Below are 25,759 nucleotides of genomic sequence, written 5' to 3' on the forward strand. Positions count from 1 at the left end.
ACCTTACCTACGGTAAACAGGTGGTTGTAGAGAAATTTGTTCTGGAAGGGATTACGTGGTTCGGAAGGGTAGTGTTCTGTTGTTCGAAAAGGTTCTAAATGATACTGGTAAATAGGGAAGCTAGATAAGGGGGCAGATGTTGAAAATAATGAAAGATCCAGGTAGAAAAGTGAAACGGATTTTATTCTAAATGGCGTAATGCGAAGCTTTTTCCCAAATGCGAGAAATTCGCGAATTTTGCAATTGATTTATAGAATGCGTGACTGTGCCACTCTTCCTGGAGGCTGAAACCAATCTTTGGGAATCTGTGCTTGTGCAAACAAAATTTATATCTGCTTGAGATAGTAGCTTTTTTTTCTTGATATTTTAAACTGCTGGTAAAAGTTATATTCAGATTATTTATAAAAAATTTCTAGAGCTAGAACATTAAACAGTACTGATGAAGAGGGAAATAGCGATATGAATGGTTCCAAGTAAAAGTTAGTAGTGTATTATTCTGTGATTAGTATTAAAAATACACAAGAATAGCTGTTAGTTTTTTTTCATTGGTGTAAAAAATAAACTTAGAAAATGAAGAATGAATATTTTTTTCCAGAAAAAATAATCAAGTCTTTGATATTATGTAAAAGTTACTCTGATGGAAAGATTTGTGAAGTTAAAAAGCTATGAGTTTCTGTAAAATCTAGTAAACCATGCTGTACATTAATTGGTAAAAAAATATATTCAGTCTTAAAACTTTTTTCGAGTGGCACCCATGCATTAACAGTTTTTGCAATATTTTCCCCTCTCCATGTTAATAAAAACATGAAAAATGTTTTCATAAAACAATTTTAATTTAGTTTTCTAAGAAGTCTTAGAATAATGTATTAGATTTTGCTACACTTTACCACCATTTCGGGGCATTGACTGTTTAAGAAATAATGCATTATTTTTTTAGTGATAAAAAGTAGTCTTATTTCTCTATATGAATATTACCATCTTCTGTCAAAATTAAATAGCCGAAAAATCTCAAAATCCAAAAAAGAAAAGAAAAAATATCTATACAATTTCACTATTTTCTATAAATTTCCAAAATTGAAAGATAGAAATCTTTCAAAATATTAAATATGTTATGAGGAATTATGTTTTTGCAGAGATTTAAAATCCTTTTATTATTGTAATCACAAACATATTTTTGTCAATTTATAAATTAATATAATTAATAGTAAAATTGGTAAAATGAAATCATTGTTCTTAACATTCCTTGATTAATCAAATTCAATACAACACTATTTGCCAATTTGAAAGAAAGCTACCACTTGCTTTAAAAGAAATAATCAAGTACTCTCTGACAATTATCATTGAAAGTGCTATTACTTAGGATGGGAGCTGACCTTATGGTTGGCAGACTATAACTTGCAATTATTTACAAATAAGTCCTTGTGGTACACTTTGGAAGCTATCAGACATGAGCATCTCTGATTATAACTGTGAAATTTTAGTTTTCCTTTGAGTTTCATTCAATGTAACCTCTTCTCATTAAATTAATTAATAGGCAACACCCTAATGCCAAAAGAAAGTGTCTTTCAAGTCTGCCAAATCTTCCTGACTTCATCAAGGTTGAACCGGATGAAACTTTCTGTGATATCGAGAGAAACAACGTATACGAGTTCGACGAAAACGTGCCTTGCACTCCCAGAGATCCCTACGAATTCACTGAATTTGATGAAACGGCACCCTCTGGTAAAGGATTTCGACACAAGATTGAAAAAGTAAAGAATTTTATTATGTCTTTTTATTAAAAAAAATTGAAATCACAAAAGTAATAAGAATCCAAAAATAATTGAAAGTGACTTTACTTTTTTATGGTAGCAGATATACATTTTTCTAAATGTGCTTTCATTTGTATATGTAAAAAAATTGACAGAAATTTTTTTTTGTTGAAATTTTTTCTCTTTTTTTTTTTTTTAATTGATGTGGAATAGTCTGAAAGTATACTAATATAAATTCACATTTTTTTTAAAAAATAAAAACTTATTTTACTGCATTTTAAGCTTAAAAGTCTTGCAATTACTTTATCGCACACAGTCGAACTCGTTCATTACGAGATTGTAGGGTATTGTGACACTTTGCTTCCTAAATTTGAGTTGGCCGAAAATTAATATCTGAAACAAAAATTAAATTATAATGTATAAAAAAAAAGAACTAGAAACTGTATAAAATAGTTTTTTTTCATTATTTTTTGTTTTTGCTCATCTGAAAAATATTTGAGATTCTTTTTTTTGTAATCAATATATAAAACAAAATACATTATCTGTAACTTCTTTCGAATCAAGAAAAGTTTACGGTCTAACATCTTTATTTATGGAGGATTTGAGTTTAACTATTTCTTCCCCATCACTGTCAGATTCTGTGTTTTAAAAACATTTGGTTAGAAACATGTCCATAGTTGCATGTGCAACAATTAATGTGAAGTCTATTAAATGCTTTGCAATTGTGTGATTTATGACAAATCATTTGAGGAACTTAACGTTGTTTCTGTTCATCGCTTACCTCCTGTCAGACTCTATTTATTACAATCAGATTATAGATGATGTTGTGATATGGAATTAAATGGTTTGAATAGCTATAAATTATTACAATTGTGTGATTCATGATAAGAGGAATGTTCTTTCGATTTGTTGTTTACCTGCGCAATCTGAATGAAATATCCACCAACAGCCTAGTACTTTTTTCTGACAGCTTCAATAAAATAGTTTTTCAAGAAGTTTAAGAAGAATGCTGTATAAATAACATGGTTTTGTGTAGGCTTTTTAGCATTTAGCCAGTTATTAATAAAAAATTTCTAGTTAAATCTAAGAACTGGCTTCGATCAGAGCTCGTAATAAACGAGTTCGACTGTATTAATATTTTTGTAACAATTGTTTTCTAAAAGAATGTATCGACATGCAAACTTTCAACAGATATATTATTGTTGTTTTAACACTTTCTCTATATAGAAATAAGTTTTTAAATAGACCAGTTGTAAATTGTGAAAATTATATCACCTAAAAAAGTGGGTGCTTAATGATATTGCAGATTTTAGATTATTTTTTAAAAAAAAATATTCTTTATAAAAAGAATTATATAAAATTTAAGTATTATATTGCTATTAGTAAAATATTATGTTGTTATTGGTTAAATATTATATAAGTAATGAATACCTTAATGTCTGGTATCTGTCATTTTGTTCTAAATTTGATATTTTTTTTTAAATCATGAGATTTTGTGTAACCATTACCAAAATGTTTTTTTTTTCTAGATATATTGAGCTTTATTAGAATTGTATTGTTTTCACATATTTATAATTGATAACATAATTTGCTGAGTTTTATATTTATATGCCTACTGTTTGTTTATTTTAATCCTGGAATATATGCATACAGTGCATACAAATCTGAATTGTGAAACAATTATTAATTTTTAATACAGTGTGATGTAGGGCAAAATTAACGATCTACACTAATTAAATATAAAATATGGAGTTAGAAAATTTATTTGTTAATCGCTAACCCATCACTACATTTTTGCCCACCCAATTTACTCCAAAATAAATATTTTTAACTTCTTGTATTATTTTTGATGTAAAAAAACCTGTAATCGTGCATGAAAATTGTATTTTACGCTGGTTCATAATTGCAGAAGGACTGAATATGATTTTCAAAGGTTTTGTTCAAGTTAATGGCATATTACTTTTTTTTTTAATTTATGGTAGATAATATTTAAAAGTAATCTAATTAATATAATTCTATTTATTTCAGTTTTATTTCATAAGGGAAAAAAATGTATCTTTGTTAATAAACAAACAAAAAATTTTATGTGCTACATTGTTGGTTCAAAAACTCAAATCCTAAATTCTATTAGTAAAAATTTTACATGAATTTTTTTAGAGAGGTTGGGAAAGTTTTTCTTCTTTTTAGAAATGAAAGTTCTAATGTTTACCATATTGTTAGAAATACTTTACATTGATAACAATAGTTTTTTAAAATTAAAGTTAAGAATTTTTATTTTTGAAAAAGTGTTCACCACATTAAAATCGTTATTACTGAGCCCTAGTTTGTGACAAAATTTCCTAATTTTGCTCTATACAGTGTGATATATTTTGCTCACTGTAATTGAAAAAATATATATATATTGATTCCTGTGTGTTTCAAGGATGAAAAATTCAGTTTACCGAGTATACCGTCTCCACTTTCTATTCCAACTCCCATCACTCCCATCCCAGAGATGCCTTCTCAGATGTCAGAAGATGTAGAGCAGACACTGTCTCCAGCTGCCTCCAAATCATGTGGACCAAAGTTCATACGTGAAGAAGACTTAGCCGTCTCCTTACACGATCTGGACAACATTTTTGATACTTCTTCCTCTGATGGAGAAGATAATGTAGGCTATTTTTTTTTTAAATAACAGTGTATTTAAGCACTGATTGTTTAATGTAGCACAGTAGAACTTCAATTGGTCTTTTTTTGTTACACCACCCTTGACAAACAATCAATACTAGAAAACAACAAATACGGTCAACATGAAATATAATAAGGATTTATAAAAGTATAAGAAATAATGAACTTGAAAACTAATTAATTTGCAATAAGTATGAAAAATTTAACTAAAAACATTTTTGCAAAAGTATTTAATGTAGAATATTTGAAAATTTAAAAATATTGGGAACTTCTTCTTTTCTCTTTCATTTTGTACCTCTTCTGCTACCTTTAATCTAATGGACATTACACCATAAGTTTAGTAATTTTATCAGCTTATATCTAAGCATCAAACATAATGTTTAAGGTTTTGACCCTCAACCGTAACAAAACTAACAATTTCTTCATCATATCAGTGTTCTTAATTAGCTTCTCAAAACAAAATACCTTCAATTTTTTTTCCTGCTAGTTTGAAAAACGATCTGAAAAGGTATAACTAATGTTAAAAGAACTGAACATTTGCAACCTGACCACATTAAAACTATATTCTATATGTGGGAAAACAAATGTTGAAATGATTAATTGAGGTTCAACTGTACTTAATTACTTTTGAGCAGTGCTTTCTTTGAAAGTTTTGCTCAGATTTTTTTCAATTGTTAGTTTCTCTTTTTAATTAAATTATATTATTTACCTATATTAATTGAAAATATAAAAACATTTTGAAGAAAAATAAATAGTTAGAAATTATTGCAACTTTCCATAAATACTAGTTTAAATGATAGATCACAGATAATCATAAAACAGCTTTCATTCAAATAGAACAATAATAAGTTTTTGTGTAATTTTTTTCTAAAATTTCAAAGTATTGCTTTTGTATTTTTTGCACTGAAAGTATTGTTAATTGTATTTTAGGCACTAAAATCAGTGTTCATAGAACATTTTATAAATCATTTTAATGTAACTTGTTAAAACTTTGCATTGTTGTAGTCATCACGAAGCAAAAATAATCTTTCTAGTGCCATTTTAATAAAATAAAAAAATTCTATTGTTAATTTTCCCAGGGCTTTTTTTCTTAGTATTAACTTCTATTTCATTGAAAAACAGTCAATTTCAGTTTTTTTGAGCATATGTTTATAACTGAAAAAGTATTGAGTGTTTCAAAGTCCTACAATCAACTCGTACTATTTGAATGTTGAATTTTTGCACGTCAAAAAATTTAGACAAATCCCTGTAATAATCATGAAAATATGCAGGCAAACTTGTTTACTGTGAGCTCTATTTAAACAAGTTTATTTTTTTATAATTGGTTTGTTTGGTGTTGATAAAACGTACATAAAGCCATGTTGTAACAAGCATATATTGGATTTAACAGCAAATCTTTCATTAACTTCTTGAAAATTATTTCTTCTAAGAAAGTATATGATTGCTTAGGGAAATTTCATTTAATTAGAAAAAGGTTTAAAAACACGACATAGGTTTGAATTAAATTGATCGAAAGTTGTATGTAGATAAGCAATAACAGGTACAAAGCTATCAGCTCAGACGTTCTAGCTGTCCACAATGTTTTAAGCCAATGTTCTTGGCAAGTACTGAATAAACATAACTTGTTTATTAAGTCTTTTATATATATATATTTGAATTTTATATCAAACATTAAAGCCTAAATTTGAATGCTTGTGAAGAAGACTTTGTTAGATTCAATTCAATTATTAATCATCGTATTGGATACAGTAACATCAACAAGATCAGCTCAACAACAAAAAATAATTACTTAATAACAAAATAAATGAAGGTGATATTGATACTTCCCTTCCTACAAGATCTCCGTTTATTGCTGGCCCTCTCAGTTAGTGGGTTTCATGAGATGCATTGTGAGATTTCTCAGTTGACTTGTTATGAATCGCTCAAAATTAAAATTTAGTATGCATTTTGGAATGATTTTACTAATTAGAAATATAATTAAAAAAACTTGAATTTGAAGGAGTGTGAAAAGGACACAAAAGAAGTTTCCTTAAAATAGTTTCATGCTAAAAACTGGGCAGTTTTTCGATCAATCAAAGAAAGGAGTATATAAGAGGTTTTAGGAATTCCGAGTTAATGTGTTTAAATGGTAGAGGTTATTTGATATTCTTGAAAAAAATATTTTGTGCATATTCAGAACATTGTATTTCCTATGAATACAAATGCGTATTTTAAAATAATTTATTTGAAGAATCAGAGGATTCTAATAAATTTTCTTTTCTCTAAAGTCTGTTGTTTAAGCTTAGGGACCGTTAACTCATCATAACCGCAGGCTTCATTATTTTAAAGTTTTTGAAAGTCAGTGTTTTTATGAAAAAAATGTAAATACTTTGTATTATCAAATTTTGATGGTAATGAATTCAGGTATTATATGCTCGTTTGCTATTTTCAGTAAACGCATGTAGTACTGTTGTACTAAATATTGTTGTACAAAAGTGCTAAGTGGCATATGAATTATGTTTTAATTTCAAGATTATTGAAACCGTATTTTAAAATCATTTGATTGAGGAAATCTTGACCCTGAATGCCAATTTTTAATTGAATATTGGTCTAAGGGAATATTTGCCATGGAACAGTATTATAAATTTTTAAAATATTTTTATCTCAAACTCTAATGGGTTGTTCGGTACACTATTTATAAAATTATTTTGAAAACTGTTAAAACTTTCTGTCCTGAGCAAGTAACTCTAAAATTAGAAAAAGCTTTTTTTTATATATTTTTTTAAATTCCTTTTTGATAAAATTTTGCCTTTTTTATTTAAGTAGATAACTTTTTTTTACTTTGTCATATGCTGTATTTAAAAATAGTATGAAATATTAAAACTATACTAAATAATATCTGTTCTGTTTTTTTTTTTTTTTAAATCTTTGGTTCACTATGATGCCTATATTAAGCTTTAAAAAGGGGCGAAATAAGGGTTGAAGCAAAATTAGTTAATGTAAAAGCTGCATTCTAGTTGAGTATTTTTTTTGCCTAGTTTTAGTTTGTTTAGGCTTACTGACTTAAGATGTGAATTACCTTTGTTCTCTATAATTTCATTGTAAACAAGTTTGGATGTACAGTACAGAACCCGTTATCCGGAAATCGGAAAACCAAAAAACCGGAACGAAATTCGATAAATTTTCCTGCCATTTTAAAAAAAAAAATTTTTTTTCCTCATAAGATTTTAGGATTTTTTGTTCTTTTTTGAAAGATGTTTACCTTACCATCATTTTGGTTTTGATTTGTTCATTTACGTCGCACAAGAGCTGCACAATGGGCTATTGGCGACGGTCTGGGAAACATTCCTGAGGATGATCCGAAGACATGCCATCACAATTTTGATCCTCCGCAGAGGGGATGGCACCCCCGCTTTGGTAGCCCGACGACCTGCACGCGAAGTCGAGCACTTTACGGTAGAACAGTTTAACGAGGACCAATACCGCACACCCTCGGTCCCTACGCAGACTGATCAAAGTGGTCACCCACCCGCAGCCAGTGATGCTTGACCTCGGTGATCTGCTGGGAACCGTGTCTTAACGATCAGTCCACTGCGGGACACCATCATTTTGGAAATAATCATTAGTGTATTACTCTATCGTTTTTTCTTCTTTTTAAGATTATTTCCAAAAAAAAATTTTTTTTAGTTGGGTTTAACAATAAAAAAACGGCTTTTTGTAGCGATTCAGAAAACCGGAAAAATCAGTTATCCGGAATAGCGATGGTCCCGATCGTTCCGGATAATCGGTTCCCTACTGTACTATTAAAAAAAAAATTACATAACTTTAAAATGCCTAATTTAATTTACTGTGCAGTAAGTTTTTTTTTAAACTTGCTTTTCACTCTCATTATGAACTTTTAATTTGATTTAAAGATTAATTTGATAATGCACACTTTTTCAATATATTTATTGCTTTTACAAATATGCATTTTATGCAATTTTCATATTCTATTTATTTTTGCTCTAAGTTTTTAGATGCATTTAAAATTTAACATAAAAATAATAATAAATAATCTTGTTGAAAAATGATTGATAATACTTGTTTGAAAAAAATTATAATGATGCTCTCGGATTTTTCCATAGGTGGAAATGCCTCATACTCCTTCAAAACTTATTTCTTTTGATGAATATTCAGGAAAAATAGGTAAATAGACATTTTATTGATTTATTATTATTTTTAATTGTGTCTGTCTTTTTAATACTAAGTAAGTAAAACATTTTCGTTCTAATTGGTCGGATTCAGATTGTTTAAGAGTATGGGAGGATGACTGTTTTTATGTTTCTTTTTATATTTGATCTTCAAAAATAGCGCTTCTGCTGCATGGTCGGTTAATGCATCACTCACACCATTGGAGGAGAGCTATGGCCATGAGTTCAATCTTTGACATTGACCGAACAACACTTGTTACAAGGTGCATGTTAAAAAAAATCTGTTTTGGCTTAGAGTGTGGACTTTTGATTTTGTCAAAATTTGGAGAGAGGTGTACTATCTCAAGCGTCGTCTACGTCATCTTTCCCAAGTCAAAATTACATGGTATTCCTACCATGGCGATTATAAGACAGAGCCTTGAAAAATGAGAGCCCTGAAAACTCCTGTACCATAGTTGGGTGATGTGTGTACCTCAAAATTATCTGAAAATCTGGTTCAGACCTAAAACTAAATTGTGATTACGTTCTTGAATGATTAATTTTTTTAAAAATAAAGTAGTTAAATACTTTAATTTTTTGAAAATATGTCGAGTCCTGTTTATTTGAATCTTTTTTTTTATTAATGAAAAAGCATTATATAACTATGTATATATATATACTGGGTGATGAAAAAGTCAGTTTAATTTTTAAAACTTTATAATTTCTAAACTATTTACAATAAAATGATGCAGTTTGCAAAGAAATACTCAGAAACACTGGGGATTTTTTTAATCATAATTTTTAAAACATATTCAAATTAAGTATTTAAATAAACATTAAACAAAAAGCATCATTTCACCGTTGTGCCACCCGTTCAACTAGTCTCTTTGTTTCAGATATAATCTTAAAAGTAGTTCAATAAAACTGGTACTTGTGGCGTTTTTCAAAACCAACACTGCAGTGTTTGGATTTATAAAAATTTTCGAAAATTTAGAACTGTTGATTGATTATTAATTAACATTGCTTTTAATATACATCTAGATGAGAAAATCTCATCAAATTATAATTTTTTTTTTTTTAGCTTAAATGTTATTCCGATTTTTAAAGCCAGCTAATTATTTTTATCTAGATATAAATATGTAACTTAAAAATGGAAAGGCATTTAAAGTGTGTCTTTTTTTTCTATTTTTGTGGGTGAAATAGCTTAGTCAAAATATGCTTTATTAAAAATTGTGATTTCAATATTGTGTTGTAGAGCTGTTGAGAATGTACCCAACTCCGCCTTCTCTGGAACAAAATGCAGTGCCTTCACCCTATGGTCCTCAGGTAGGAACTGAAAGTGCCACAGTTGATTTCGGTGATGCCTTAAAAGAGGAGGAGGACCACAGCATTTTCCCTTTCCAAATCGAAGTAAGTGCTCTTCTACTTGTTTTGCTTGACTATGCTATATGTATCAAACTCAATGCATTTTAAAGAAGGAATGATTGCAGAGGTGCCAACTTATATGATTTATCACATTGCGACTTCATCCTCAAGCTTAGTCCTTATCGTTGAGTAATAAAAATTATGATTTTTGAGAATTTCTCTGATAATCTGTTATTTCCCTTAACTACCGAGAATTATGAAATTTTGTAGTTTGTAACAAATCTACAATATTTTTTTCCTACTCCTTAAACAATTCTAAAAAAAAAACAATAAATAAAAAACGAAAACGAATTGATAGAAACAAGAATTAAAAAGCAAAGAAATTTAATCTTTTCTATATCCAACAAGCTGTTCTTAACCTTTATCTTTGCTCCTTATGGAAAAGAAAAATATCATGAACTGAAATGGTGTTGGCGAAAATATTTAATGATTCACATACAGATTGATAAAAAAGCAACAGGGGCTAGTTCTAATTAAACCAAAAAAACAAGAACATAAATTCCAAGTAATCAATTTAATTTTATAATGAAGTGTATAAGTTCAGCTTTGAATAATTTTTAATTTAGTACCTTAAGTGTTAATTTTTTTTTTTTTCAAAAAAATTTTGCACATATTTTTATTAGTATTATATACCTATATAAAATTATGTTGTATACGCATCTTAAAATTGTGCTATTTGAATTTCGTAAACCCTAACTATATACATATCACTTCTGTATTATTGTACTTCTGATTGCTGTTAAAATTATTAGTAAGTCTGCTAGCTCTAAAAATTACAAGTGACAAAACAAAGGATTATAATAGCATTTTTTAAAGCATCGTCGCCTTACATTTTGCAATGCAGAAAATGTAGAATCATTACTGTGTAATAAAATTGCAATATAAAATGATTGCTGAATGATAAACGTTAAATATTTATCTTTGCATAAAAATGCAAATAATATAACTGTATACTATTTTCATACTACAAGATATTTTTATAAATGATTCACTAAATTTGACACATTTGGTTTAAAAACAAATTTTTACATTTTTGTTTCATTATGGATGCACTTGATAAAATAACTAATGTTACACAAAGAACAAAAGGACTTTATTTTGGCATAGTTCAGAAAACATAGTGCCACTCTTAAAATTTTAACTTGTGTACCCTTAAAGTTTTAACAAGAACTTTTTATGTTGAGTGGTCCAATCAAAGTAAATTTAATTTTACTGCTACGTTACATTTGCGAGATAACTTTGTCTTTTCATTGCACCACCTTAGCCTTGCAAATCATGTATTAAGGTTGTTTCCTATTAAACCATCGCCCAATCGTTCCAAGATCATAAAAGATTTTTCCAGCAATATTTGCTAATATGTTTAGCTGTATCTTGTATTTGAGTTTTTTTTTTTTAATCTGGGTAGCCACAGAATAGGCCAAAGTCAGAGAACTTTATCATTGTGTAAGAATTCGAAAATTGCCCGGAAAAAGTTTGAGTTTATGGTACAAATTGTGAAATATATTTTTATCATCTATTGCTCAATTTTAGTTCAATTCATATCAATAGACATCAGCTAAATGTTTTTGTTTTGTTTTTTGTGCTTTGTTATTACAATTTTATTTATTATATTTAATAAATTATATAAGAGTTTATTTAACATTTACTCAAAAAATATTACACAATTGAATCAATTGAACAGTTTTTTAGTATGGACATTTATTTTAACTGATAACAAATGTTTCCCACATTGACTAAAACTTACTCTTATCTGTTACCTTTGTTCTGGCATAAATAGCAGCAACATTAAATAAAATGTGTGTTTTCACCATTATATCTTTTTACTGCTATATATCTGATTCCTTTCGAGCTATGTGTTTGCTTAGGTTAATAATTTTATTAAGAATTATTTATTTTCAATTTCAATTGTAAGTAAAAGTGTATTTTATGCTCACTAAGAAGCAAAACTGAAAAATTAATAATAAAATTTAAATGTGTTATAAAATTATTAGGGAAATTGATAAAATGAGACGGAGAAAATAAGAATATTTTTCTGTGTATTTGTGGCCACCCTAAATGAACAATTTGCTACTTGCTGGGGATGAAATGGTACATTGATTGTTTGGATTTAGATTTACTTTCGCGGATTTATCTTTAATCTTCAACAATTTAGCAGCTTTGTTTATACTAATAAATCTCTTTTTTATAACTTCATAGTTTTTATACCAAAAAAGAGATACAATATCTAAAGTAGGGGTGCACAACCTGCGGCCTGCGGGCCAAATGCGGCCCTTCGACTACTGAAGTGCGGCCCGCGAGAGCTTCTAAACGCAATAAAAAAAATTTTAAAAATTTCAATTTTTAATCCCACTTTTAAGTCATCACGTTTTGACACAATCAATTTTAACAGATTCTTTAGTAAATGTACGTTTAACACGCTTTCTTTAAGCCGATTTTATCGTAAATATAAATTATTTTTTTTAAATCCCGAATTTTTATTACGACGCGAGTTTTAGATCGCTCATTTAATTAATCACTTTTTGGTGCACTTTATTTGAGATGATTTTATCTTAAATCTAAGTGATTTTTTATCTTTTTTTTTTGCAATTCTTTTTTTTTTCAGCAATTTTTTTAGACAGTTATTGCTATGCGTTCCCACGTATCATAAAAAATTCCAATTATTCTATTATGGCATGCAAATTTTAAATCGTTCATTTGACACGCTTTATTCGTGCTGAGTTCAGCATAAATATAAATAATTCCCCCCCCCCAATTATTTCTATATTTTTCCACGTGATTTTGACGATCCCGTTATTTAGCTATGATGTTATTACGACACATTATTGTTAATCGTGCAATTAAATAATCACCTTTTGATACGGTATTTCGGTGCAGTTTTATCGTAAATCCTATTTATTTTTCCTTCATTTTTTTTCCCGCAAGGAATATGATTTGGTCGAATGTGGTAATGAATTGTGATTTGGTCAAAAACCAAATATTCGGCAAAAAAAAAAGAGAAAGAAAAATCGACTGAACGCCGTACACTTGGGGCCAAATAGCAAAATCTTTTAGCAGCATAGCCACACTGAAACTAAAATTTCAATGCTCAGAATAATATTTCCTGGAAAAGCGTATTCATAAATTAACTCTAAAAAATAAGGCCAATCAAGAACGATTTTGAAAATGTCGAAATGCGAAACACAGAACATAAAAATCAATCTTAATTTTTGAAAGAAAATTTTAAAGCTGAGCATCTCAGTTTTCCAATTACTAAAAAAAGCCAAGAAAAAAGAATTAAGTCAACAGAAATGCTATTAAAAATTACTGCTTTGTAATAAAAACGTCTAAAAAAAGTTTTTTTTATTTAAAGAAAATAAAAAGTTAAAAAAAACATTCTTAATTTTTTAATTGAAAATCTTATGCTGAAAATCGCAATTTAAATTTTTCTCTTTGCCATAATTTTAGAAGAAAAAAAATTGCTGTAAAAAAATTTTATTAATAACTTTATTTTTAAAAAAAAATGCTGAGTCATAATAAAAATGCCTAAAAAAGAAAAACAGAAAAATACAAATTTTTCTTAGTTCCAAAAACAAAACTTTAATACTGAAAATCACACTTTTCTATGTTACTGGTTATTTATATTTCAGTACAGGGAAAGAGTGATAATAAATTAATAGTATGAGACGTTCTGTTAAAATGCTGGGTTATAATAAAAATAGTAAAAAATGGAAAAAATCCTTCTCAATTCTCAAAGTATCGAAAAAATGACAAAATTGACTTGTCTGATTATATTTTTAAAAAAAAGTAATATCTATAAAAATTCAAAAATAAAAAAAACTTAGAAAAATGCATTTCTGAAAAATATTCTGCCGAATATTTGACTGATCATTCAACCAACCGAATTTTTCACTGAAGGCCAAATACTCGTTACATCCCTAATTTAAATGCAATGTTATTGCAACTTGAGAAATTCATAAAATGGCGGAAAACATGAATTTTTAAACTGCTCACTGTTTGTAGTTTAGATTTCAATTTTTTGTTGCTTAAGTGATCTTTTTCGATAGAAAAAAGGAAAATTTTTACAATATAAAAAAATCTAATAATTAATAAAATGAAATAATGAAGTGCATTACAATTTAATAAGCATTGAATTTTATTTTCCTACACTATCACAGTTTTGTTTTTATTTTAGGCTTTTGTTTAAAACCTATAAATTTTCTTCAATTGAAATATTTAATTTGAATTTATATTACTTAATTATGACTAAATTTTTTCCTACTTTCATTCTGTGAGCATTGCAGTTTTTTTTATTTATTAGAATTTACGAGACGTATCCAGAAAGTAAGTTTCCCTATTTTTTTTTAAAAAAAGATCTCATACTTTCAGGAACATATTTTTTGGCAACAAGTACAGCAATGTTTCAGCTATTTTTCAACATAGCAACATAGAATTGAGACACTTGTCGTATCATGAGTTCAACTTTTGTATCCCTCTGCCGTAGAACTCTGCCGCCTGTGAATGGAACCACGTCATGAAACAGTAAGCGCTGACCGTTACTGTGAAACACTGCGGAAATTGTGACGTGCCATTCAAAACAAGAGGCGTGGAATGCTTACTGCAGATGTTGTGCTCCTCCATGACAATGCTCTTTCACATACAGATCGACTAGGAGGTGATGGCTCGTCGCACAGCAGCTGTTTTGACGAAATTTGGCTCGGAGTTGTTTGATCATCCACCCTACAGCCCACTCCCAGCGATTTTCATGTTTTCTTGCACCTCAAGAAATTCCTGTCCTCCGGTGAGCGTTTTGGCAACGACGAAGAGCTGGTTCCATTTACAGGCGGCAGAGTTCTACGACAGAGGGATACAAAAATTGATCCCACGATATGACAAGTGTCTCAGTTCTGGTGGTAGCTATGTTGAAAAATAGCTGAAACATTGCTGTACTTGTTGCCAATAAATATGTTCCTGAAAGTATGAGTTCTTTTTTTAAAAAAAAGAAAATAGGGAAACTTACTTTCTTTATGCGCCTCGTAATTCTAAAATGAATTTTCGTATTACATGATATGATAAAAAAAAACGTTTTTTTTCAATGTTTATTTATTTTGATAAATCTATTGTAAATATAATAAAAATAGCAATTTTTTTTTTTTTTTTGTAAAAAAATAAGTATAAGTTTTTTTATTTTTGAATGAATTCTTAAAATGGAACACCTTTTAATTTTTTGCAAATATATTATTAAGTTTATTGATAAAAAAAATAGAACGCTAATGTTTAAATTAACATTACTACATTTGTCATTAACATGGCTCAATACATGTGCGGCCCTTCATTTGCCAACCTGCTGTGCAAGTGGCCCTGCACTCAAAAAGGTTGTGCACCCCTAGTCTAAAGTATAGAAAACTGTTACTGTGCTTTGGAAACTTGAACTTTACCAAAGAAATAAGAAGCCAATTGGAAAAGAAAAAAAGATCTTGCAAACAGTTTTTGGCAGAATCAAAGAAGGTAATGGCTAAAAACGAAGAACAAATACATATATTTACAAAATTTGTACTGACATTATTGTAATAAAATTTATAAAGTTAAACAGAATGAGATTAGTTGGGCATATTTGTCATTTAAATATAAATAGCCCAACACTTGAACTAGCTAAACAAAAAACTATTTGTAGCAGACCTGGAGGACATTCAAAACTTTGATAGCCATACTCCATTAATACGGATTTTTAAATAATCAGGGTATTCAACTGGCAAGACAAGAAGGAGAACGACATGGTTGAAGAAATATTCTATAGATTAACAATGCCTATTCTATGCCAATGATGACTGATTTTAATTTATTTAATTTGTAGGATGCTTCGTAATGATCGCTTTTAATAGATTTCTCATGGAAACCTTGTAAAATTTATATGTGAGGAAAAAAATTTAACTTTGACCAATCATTTTTTAGATGAATGATAGAAAAGCAGATTTATAATGTAAAACGAACACATTCCAATCTTGCAAGATAAATTTTTTATTTTTTAATAATTTTAAAAATTGAGTATGATTGTGGATGTTGCTTTCAGGAAGTGGATGTGTGGAATCCTCCTCTAATTCACACATTTCTTGAATCTTCTAAATATGATGCCTTAACTACATGGCCTTTTCATAACTATGCACTAGACGAACACTTAGTTTACAAACCATCGTGGTCAACAAAAGCTCCTCTTCAAGATGATCACATAGAAAATCATCATGCCTCTTCATATAAGTGAGTTCATTTCTTCTTTGTGTGTGCATTTGTCAAAATTGAAGAATCTTTTGTGCCTCAATAATTTGAAGTTATAAGCTTGTATGTTCTTAATTTTGTCCCAAAGGATGAATGTGATATTGTGTCACGTATACTCCACTTAGAATAAACCCTGATGTATAAATGAAGGATTATTCAGAAATAAATGACTAAATCAGCAGATTCTTACAAAATAGAATCTTTTATACTTTATTCTGTTTTCAAGTAATTGCCATTTATCTTGTAGCATGCGAAGTTAAATTTGAAAAACATGCATGCTAATGTGAAATCCCACACAATTAAGGATTGTCGTGTGTGGGATTTCACAATCAACAGATTCTGACTTCTGCAAATTATTGTAACTTTAATTTATACATGGTTTGTGGAGACTCTTAAAATTTTCAGCTTTATGCTCCGACTTTCTTGTCTACTATGACTCTCTGAATTGCAAACTTATATGCTAATCAAAGTAGTTTTTAATTTAATTTTTTGGAAGATACTACTTATTGTTCTTAATCATTATTATTTTTTTCAGTCACTCACCTGTGCCATACGATGACCAAAACAGCAACTTTTACTCTCAAGAAAACACTTATGACTCTCGTTTAATCTTACCAAATTGTGAAGCCGTCTCTCCGGCCTCTAGCACACCCTCTTACCTCAACAGAAACCTCCACTCTATAGGCCCCAACTCTGCCATTGAAGTACACCCCTTGATTGTCAACATCCTGCTGTCAGATTCACTGCTCAACGTATACAAGGATCATAATTTTGATTCTTGTTGCCTTTGCGTGTGTAACATGAACATCCGAGGCTCGGACGCCGGCATCAACTTGCCCAACACGCTGATACCGACGTGGAATGACGAACCACAATACAAGTGTACGTGTGCTTTTAGTGCTGTCATTCACCGCCATAAGAGTTCCGATTCGGGACTATTTTACGAGGACGAGTTGGAAGTGACCGGTTCGGCCTCGGACAGCGTGGAGTACTCGTCTGTGACTCGAGGTCACGACAGGGAGTCCCGTGGTGGACGTTCTCACTTGGAGAGTATGTCTCCATTTATTATAGACCTTCTCCAGATTCAATGCAAATCATTTACTTCTGCATTCAGCCTGTTCCACAAGTTCAATTTGTCTGAGAAAAAGGAAGCTCCCAGCAGAAACAATATAGAGCTTCTAGATGGATGTGAAGTGTGTTTCCTTGCTTTGGAAGAAGCTAAGATGTATGTAGAGAATAACATGTTGCCATGTAAGCTTGATGAAAGTATGAAGTACTCTTGCCTACACAAGTGGCCTTATAAGTCTAGTGAGTAGTTTAATTAAATCTCACCAGTTAAATGAGTTTTTTAATTTTATGTGACTACAAAAGATTTTCAGTTCATTTTAGTATATTTATTCTATGTAATTTTTATCTAAGTTAGTTTCTTATCTGAGACCAAAATCATTGTTCTCCCTAAGCATCTGCATAGATGCCAACTTGCTCCGCTTTACAAACTAGTATTTTCTAGCGGTAACGAAATTTAAGTTATTTTTAGTTTAGTATTTTTAATTTATTATTCCACCACTAAATATAAAAAATTATAAGAATCATATACAGGGTTGCCACAGGCGACTAAAATGCAACTATTAGCAACTATTTTTGGCATAGGGCGACTATGGCAACTTTTTTTGCCTGAAAAGGCTAAAAAAGCAACTATTTTCAAGAAAAGGAGACTATTGGGAGTATTGTACTCCTAGAGATGTTTTTTTTTTTCAAGCATAAATTGGTGAAAAATCTGCGCCCCGCTATATAGTTCCTAAACACACTGAACGTTTTTTTTTTCTTAAAAAATAAAAAATGTTAAATATTTTGAATTGCAAATTTGAGTCTTCACTTTTTATTTCGTTCAATCTGCAGAAATTCCATTGTAAGTCTATTTCATTTCTTGATCACCTTTTAAATAATTATTGCTAAAAAATTATGCATAATTTTTTTAATTTTTAAAAAAAAAAAATTTTTTTTAACGGTATAATATATATATATATATAAACATTTATATGAAAATTATCATATTTGCCACCTACTTGACTGAATGGATGATGGTATATGACATTTAAGTCATTAACAAAATTTTAGTCATATTTTTGATGAATTTTTGTTCTACTATTTTCCTAGCAATATTTTCCTAGTTTTTGGCTACTATTTTAATGCTTTAGGCTACTAAAAGCAACTATTTTGTTAATTTTTTTTCTGTGGCAACCCTGCATATAGCATGCAACCTAAAAGCATTAACTATTTGGTTACTGCTTTTTAATGTAAGCGTAACTATGTTTATTTTGCAAGTTATACTATTTAATTCGCTACCAATTTATTAAAACTTTTCCAGAGAGGGGAGCAGTTGGCATCCCTGCATCTGTCCCACCTGCCCTTTTTCGTAAAATTAAGCTGCCACCCCTTAAGAGCGCTGTCTTTTTATTTTATTTTTTCATGAGAAGGTTGTTTTTTTAACTGCCCGTTTTAATAAAAAGCCTGTTTCAGATTTATTTTTTTAGTTATTGATAATTATTTTACTTTAATTTTATTCCTTTATTTTAGTTAAATTTTCCTTATGTTGTCTAGTTTTATAGTTAAAATTTGCATGATGTTCGGCCCCTGAGATAATTCACATTTTCTGTGATTTAAAATTTTACTATTATTTTTTTGAATTAATACTTTTAAATTTTTTACCTTTAAATGTTTTTTTTCCTTCATAATTTTCAGTTTAAAATAAATTTTAAAAGAATCTTTCAAAATGTTTATCAATTAATCCTTTTTTTTAATTTAACTTTTTTGTTGAAGATTTAAACACAGAGATTTTTTTCAGCTTGCCTTTAGTTATTTTTCAAAAGTTAAATTTTTCTGTTATTTGGATAATGAGTTAGGATTACTGTGCTAAATATGCACATAAAAAAGTAAAAGAGGGTAATTTCAAAGTTGAGGATCAAATTCAATTATTACATAATATTTCACATTTTGATAAATTTCAGTGGTAGTGAGTGCCCTTTAAAAACTTATGTGTCCTTTTCTGTGAGGAAAGTGCCCTGATCTTTTTTATTCCTAGGGAGAACTCTGCAACCTGTTATTATATAAAAATCAACTCAAAAATGTATGTGTCTTGTTGTTATTTAAATGTAATTATTATTTAATTTAATTTGCCGACATCCTTATTTGTAACTATATATTGTATTAAATGTTATACCAGAGCTTATCTACATGGATCGAACATTGCTTTCTTTATCTTAAAGTCATTTGCAAACTTCCTGAAAAGATTATCATACATAAATGAAGTTGTGTGTGAAATTGTAGGTCCTTTACCCCATTCAAGTCATGAAATGATGCTCCACTTGGACAGTTTGAAGCCACTCCTACAGTTAGCTGTCCACAAGAAAAACAATCAACGTCTATGGGATGTGACGTACGTTGTGTCTGGCCCTCTCACATGGAGAGAATTCCACAGATTAGCTGCACGAGGTATATTTCTCTCTCTCTTGTTAAAATACTCAATGCATTTCAACATTTTATGACTCCCAAGTAATTACAAATGTTCTGCAGCCATTGCAAAAAATTAACAACTCTATACAGTTAAATGACTAAAATTTTATTAAAATGTGCAATAATTAAATTTGGTATCTAGAAATGGAAGGGAAAAAAAACATCTTTTGTAAGTTACATATCAAATCTTGTATAAATGCTTACATAATTCAAGGCACACTTTCGGCCGAACACTCATTCAAGAATAAATGAAATGAATGTTTTTAATCAAGGTCTTACTTTTGAGCGAGCAGAAAAAATAGCCTTTTTAAATCAGTTATCTTTAGATGGTTCTTTCTTACTATTATGTCTGTTGCATTTTGATTAATATTGTTTTTGTTTCTCAGGTACTGAAGATCAGTGTGAGCCCCAACCAATTCCATCTCTGCTTATGGGTTATGCAGGAGAACAAATAGCCCTTTCACCCTTTGCATGTAATTATTGGGTAAGTATTACTCTTTCACTCAGCTTTTAACTGTAGTTAGTAAAACACAGAGTTGACATTTAAATCACCTGATTTTTTTGAAAAACAAAATTAATAATTTAAACCAAATAAAATTTTTTCTCCAAAATATTACTGTTAAGTTTATAACATTTATTACATTCTTCTCTTCAAAACATGACATAATAATAGTTTGCCCAATAGTTCATATCATGTTCTTTCCTGAATTTTTCAATTCTTTTGTTGTATGGATCATTTATACAGTGGAAAGTTCTATATCCGGAATCGTCAGAACTTTAGCAAGTATGGGGAATAGATTTTTCTGAATAACAGGTCGTTGAGGTAAACACATGTCAAAACATCCAGATTCATTAAAAATAACCAATAGATAATTAACATCAATTTCATTCAGCAACATATAAATTCATGCTGTTTGAAATTTGCTATTTTGGTAGCTATTGTTACAGATTTCTACATGGTTTTTAAAATCTCGATTTCTAACATGCCGTGAAATTCAAACTGCACATTTTGGTTAATCATTGCTTGACCTACTCGATTAGTGACGATTCTACCTTGAATCCGCATGGTTTTGTCGCGAAATGAATTTTCATATGATTTTTAAAATCTCAATGTTTTAATACCTGATTATTCAACTTTGCGAACTTCAAATTGCACATTTTAGAATCACTTTTTTACATGCATTGAATTCACATCAAACTGAAATTGAAAGTCGGGAAAAAATCATCAATGCGGAAAAGCAGAGGATTCTCATCCTTGCACTGCTTTTTTTTTTTAAGAGATCACATACAGGAAGAAAAATAATTTGAGAAAGGAAGAGGGTTTTGTTCATTTCGATTGTTGAAAAGTGTTTGAATGATAGACCCTTCCGTTAAACAGAAGTCCGAATATGAGACTTTGCTCTATAGATATTTTTTTAGTATGATAAAATAATCTTTTTCTTATTATTTTCATTTCAGCACAAATTGAAACTGGAACCACACTCTATGCAAAGAGATGTGGCCTATATTGTTGTGGCACCCGAGCACGAATCTAAGCTCATGCTTATCAAAAGCTTCTTCCAGGAGCTGCGTTGTGCTTACGAATCTCACAATCTGGGAAAACACAGGCCAATTACTCAAGCGCTCAGGGATGGCATCATGCGTGTGGGGAAAGTGGCAGTCTCTAAAGTGGCAGAGGAACCCATCAGCAATTGGTTCAACCTACTGGAAAACACTGATATTGCAAACAAACTGAAAATATATGCTCGTGTTTGCAAACACAGATTAGGTAAATTCCTTCGTCGTATAGGTAAATGATTTTGTGTGTATATTAAAACACTTTAAGTAGAATTGTAATCAATGCTTTTATTAAAAATGCATTTAAAGTGTTTGTGGATGACTATGAAGTCCTGGGGAAAAGAAAGCCTATTACTTATAATGTATCAGCAGTTCAGGGGTTGGAATGCTCGCCTCCCAATGAAGCGCCCCAGATTCAAATCCTAGCTGCGGCCCATCATCACAAATTCCTCACCCCACTCCTACCGACCACAGTGCTGGCGTAAAATATCTATAGTAGTTGATGGATCCTGGGTTAAAGTCCCTTTGTCATCAAGCTTGCTGTGGGAGGTTTTTGTGGTTTTATTCTCCATGTAACCCAAATGCGGGCTAGTTCCATCAAATAAATTTCTCCCATTGCTTGATCCAAGACTTCCTTTGTCTTCTGGATTGGATTCACAATTAGAAGGCTATGTAGTTGAACTTTGTTAGTTGTAAACTCAAAATTGGGTCGGCTGCTCCCCGATGGTTTTAAAATAAAATAAAACGTAACTGCAATATTGCAAAAGAGGAAATATTTCCAAGAGTGTTCGTTGTTGAACTAACTTAGGTCATTAAGAATTGGTATGCACTAAAAGTATACAAACCCCTCTCAAGTTATTTTTTTGCAATATTGCTACTTTAGATTCGTTTTCAAAAGTGTTAACTCTAAATTTGTGAGTCATAATAACATTGCATTAAAAGCATCCAAATTTGAGAGGCCTGTATGAATGACGGAAAAATAGTTGACACTGCTACAAAAACGGCAGGGATTTTCAAAGGGATCGTCACAAAGTGGTTACTCAAATTCACATTATAATTGGCTGAATTTGGGGGGAAAAGCATAAAAATGCCTTAAAAAGATGATAAATAAACCACTAGAAAAACAATCAAAAATTGAAAACTGAATTGTTGCAAATTGAGCTCATCAAAAAGTGATTAATCAAATTTAAAATTATGTGTCATACTGTATTAAATGTATCAGAAGTTCAGAAAATTAGATAAAAATTGCAACAAAAAAAACATCATGAAGCTAATTGGTTTTTTGAGAGAATTGCTAGAATTAGATTTTTACTATTTGGTATTATAGATATTTATTATTTTTTTAAGCATATCATTCTCATAATCAGTATTGAAAGGCATGCGAGATGAGAATTTTTATTATAAAAAAGTTTAATGGGCGATATTCTCAAAAAACTAGATTTTTTTTTGTGACTAATTTAAAGGATAAAAAGAATTTAGATGACAGAGTGAAGAAAACGAAGCTTTTTCAAACTTGTTGAATAAGCAGAAAATGTACAGATTTATTATTTGAAAAGCTATAAGGGTGTGAAAACTGGTTTAAATGAAACTGAATGTTTTCTCTGTGTTTCTTTAAACCCACAGTCAAGATAAAATGAAACTAGCTGAAAAACGGAAGGAAAATTAAAAACTGTTTTCAGTCTCTCAAACAGAATATAAGAACTTTATTTTGCTATAATGTACAATTAAATGTATTCTTATGCAAATAATTGTAGATTTTTTTTTTTTTTTTTTTTTGATGGGAGAATGTATTTAATGTATAAATGAATGTATAAATTTTTTGATTGAACATTTATCCCTATTACCCATTAAACAGTTTGATTTGACATGATGTATTTCAAGAACAACCATTATCTTGTTTGCTTGATTGATTCCTCTATCCTACTCAACTTTCAGTAACCTTTGTTGTTTAGAAATAACTTGAGCCTAATTTTTATTTTTTAGCTCCCCACCTTGGGCAACTCTCGCTTGATGATTCTCTCTTCAAACATGTTGTATCCGATTCATCAGACAGTTACACCTTTCCACAATCTTCATATTACTCGGACACTTGTGATCCTTCTGGAACTCCCAAATACTCAGATGCTGGTAGCTATTCCTCTATTCAGTGTATATATTCAATAGAACTGAGCGATGTTTCTTTTCTCCAAAAGCGTCATATCTCAATATTTCGTTACATTAATGTTTTATTTTTGCTAGTGCATTATTTTGAAATCTTCCTCTTTTTGAGCACTTTTAATTGAATGATTGATTAAGACAATCATATTCTTGTAATAAACTCAAATTCTTGGTTACCTAGCAAATTAAGTGTCAAAAAATGCTATAAATTTGTCTAGTTACCAAAAAAATTTGTATTTTTTTTAAATGGATGAATCATATCAATAACATGATACATCAGGGACGTAACGTACAACACATTGAAAAAACTACCTGAGCAAAAGGAAGGATTTGGCAGAAATTAGCCTACTACAGAATGTCTTTAATTAATAATTATAACTTTCAAATCAAAATTGAAACGCACATTGAGAAAACATTTATAAGAACCTTCATAAACAGAAATATTTAAAACTTGCTGAAACTTGACGTAAGATTGAAAACTTAAGCTTCGAAAGGCATTTCTATCTTTGGAATTACCCATGATCATAAATTTAGTACATTACTATCAATAATTAAAAAGAAGAAATGTATTAAAAAGTAGAATAAATCACGGAATAAACAGAAAACATTAAAAGTTTGCAAATACTTGATTGCAATTATTTATGAACATTGTATTTTTTATGTTTTCTAACAATGTTGTTTATTATTTCTCAGTCATTAAAGACTTAAATGTCTTTGCAATATCCGGTTAAAATATGATTAACTGCTGCATTAATGGTAAAAAAATTATCAGACACTTTGCACAGTTAAAAAAATTAACATTTTGTTAATTAGGAGATTCAAGGACACTTCTATTCACGTTTGAAATAATTGTGTTAGCAAATCTCTACTGGATAAGTCACAATAAAAGAAACATGGGAAAAGATAATTGGCGCGGTAATCACTGTTCATTTACGATCGTAGAAAAATACTCTTAGTATGAACTTGTGGTTATTGATGTCTGATCGGGAGAATCGCTCTTCATCCATGAAGCCAGTGGTGTGTTAGTGCTTTGCTGGCCTCACGCACTGAGACCATAGGTGCATTATCAGGAACAACGCTCTCTGTCGCACATGTCGACAATTCGTCAGGAAACAGCGTAAACATTGTAGGTACATTATAATTTTCGTTGTTTAAAAAGAATCCCTATCCGATGATTACACAAAGTCATTTATATGCATTAATGTACTATGCCCAGTTCTAGTATTGCCAGTAACTCATCAGCAGTGAAGATAATAATCAGAATAAAAATGATTTATAAACTGAACTTCAAATACATATTTATTAAAAAATAATCTTCATTATTAGTAGTTGAAAGAGAAAATTGAATGAGTATCTTAATACATTTTTATATTTGCTTGATGCAAGTGATCAGCTATAATTAAGAACCTTGTTTGTTTAAATTTAACTTTACTGTTCTTTGACATGTCTATCAGTTAGAAAAATTATTATTGTGAATATCATAAAGGGTTAGAAAAGATGGATAAATCATATTTCAGACTCTCTTTTAGTAAAAAAGAATCCAGAAATATGGAAGTCCAGATTCCTAAGGACCCATAATTTCATAAGTATAGAATCACTAGAATTGCAAATGTGTCTTTCTTTTCTTTATGTTTAGAAATGTTTTTGAGTCAATTACATTATAATTTAAAAATTTTTTTTTTTGTTTTTGTAATTAATAATTTTTCTTTCATTCTTTTCAACCTTCTGATTTTTAGGTTTAAAACTTTATATTTAAAGCACTTGCTTTCATACAGAATATTTATTTGGATAAAAAATCATAGATTTTGGCCATGGTCAAAGTGTATATAAAGCTATGATTTTTTGTAAAATATGATCTAAAGAGGAAGAAATAATTAGATTTTGAACTTAAATTGCTCTACAAAACGATAGATGTTAACTTTCAGCTATTTAGACAACCTATAAATCACTTCTATAAAATAATGTAAAATCTCCAACTGTTTTACAATGAAAAAAAAAAACCTTTTTTAAAATTTGTCACAAATAAAATCATTTTCTAAAAAAAAGGAAATTTTTCTCACTATTATAACAGTTTTTATGTTTGAAATGTTTCTACACTAGTTTGTTATTTGTGCAAAATTTAGAAGCCATTTTTAACACATTACAAGTAAGAGATTGGGGGGTGATGTCTAGAAAAGACCAATCTCAATTATGTTTTAGATATGTATAATGTATGGGAACACTGTTTGTGAAATTTTTTTTCAGTTTTACTCATGATAAAAAAAATGATGATTCTTTTAAAATGATTATTAA

General features: G+C 29.6%; 1 protein-coding gene across 3 annotated transcripts in view; it reads left to right on the forward strand.

The window, feature by feature from the left end:
- LOC107444514 (mediator of RNA polymerase II transcription subunit 13) overlaps window positions 1–25,759 on the forward strand; it is an 85,653-nt gene that overhangs the window by 31,604 nt on the left and 28,290 nt on the right. Inside the window, exons 10-19 of one of the 3 annotated variants that reach the window (XM_016058669.4) lie at window positions 1,535–1,751; window positions 4,174–4,401; window positions 8,522–8,582; window positions 9,822–9,976; window positions 16,038–16,222; window positions 16,776–17,548; window positions 19,568–19,732; window positions 20,140–20,237; window positions 21,212–21,542; window positions 23,294–23,437. In XM_016058669.4, the coding sequence (XP_015914155.1) occupies window positions 1,535–1,751; window positions 4,174–4,401; window positions 8,522–8,582; window positions 9,822–9,976; window positions 16,038–16,222; window positions 16,776–17,548; window positions 19,568–19,732; window positions 20,140–20,237; window positions 21,212–21,542; window positions 23,294–23,437 (2,357 nt within the window). The remainder of the gene's footprint in view (window positions 1–1,534; window positions 1,752–4,173; window positions 4,402–8,521; window positions 8,583–9,821; window positions 9,977–16,037; window positions 16,223–16,775; window positions 17,549–19,567; window positions 19,733–20,139; window positions 20,238–21,211; window positions 21,543–23,293; window positions 23,438–25,759) is intronic. The other 2 variants (XM_016058677.4, XM_071181906.1) reach the window with 2 other exon arrangements.

This window comes from Parasteatoda tepidariorum, chromosome 4, assembly GCF_982258835.1.
Source record: "Parasteatoda tepidariorum strain Cologne lab strain chromosome 4, Ptep-v5.0, whole genome shotgun sequence".
Taxonomy (NCBI): Eukaryota; Metazoa; Arthropoda; class Arachnida; order Araneae; family Theridiidae; genus Parasteatoda; species Parasteatoda tepidariorum.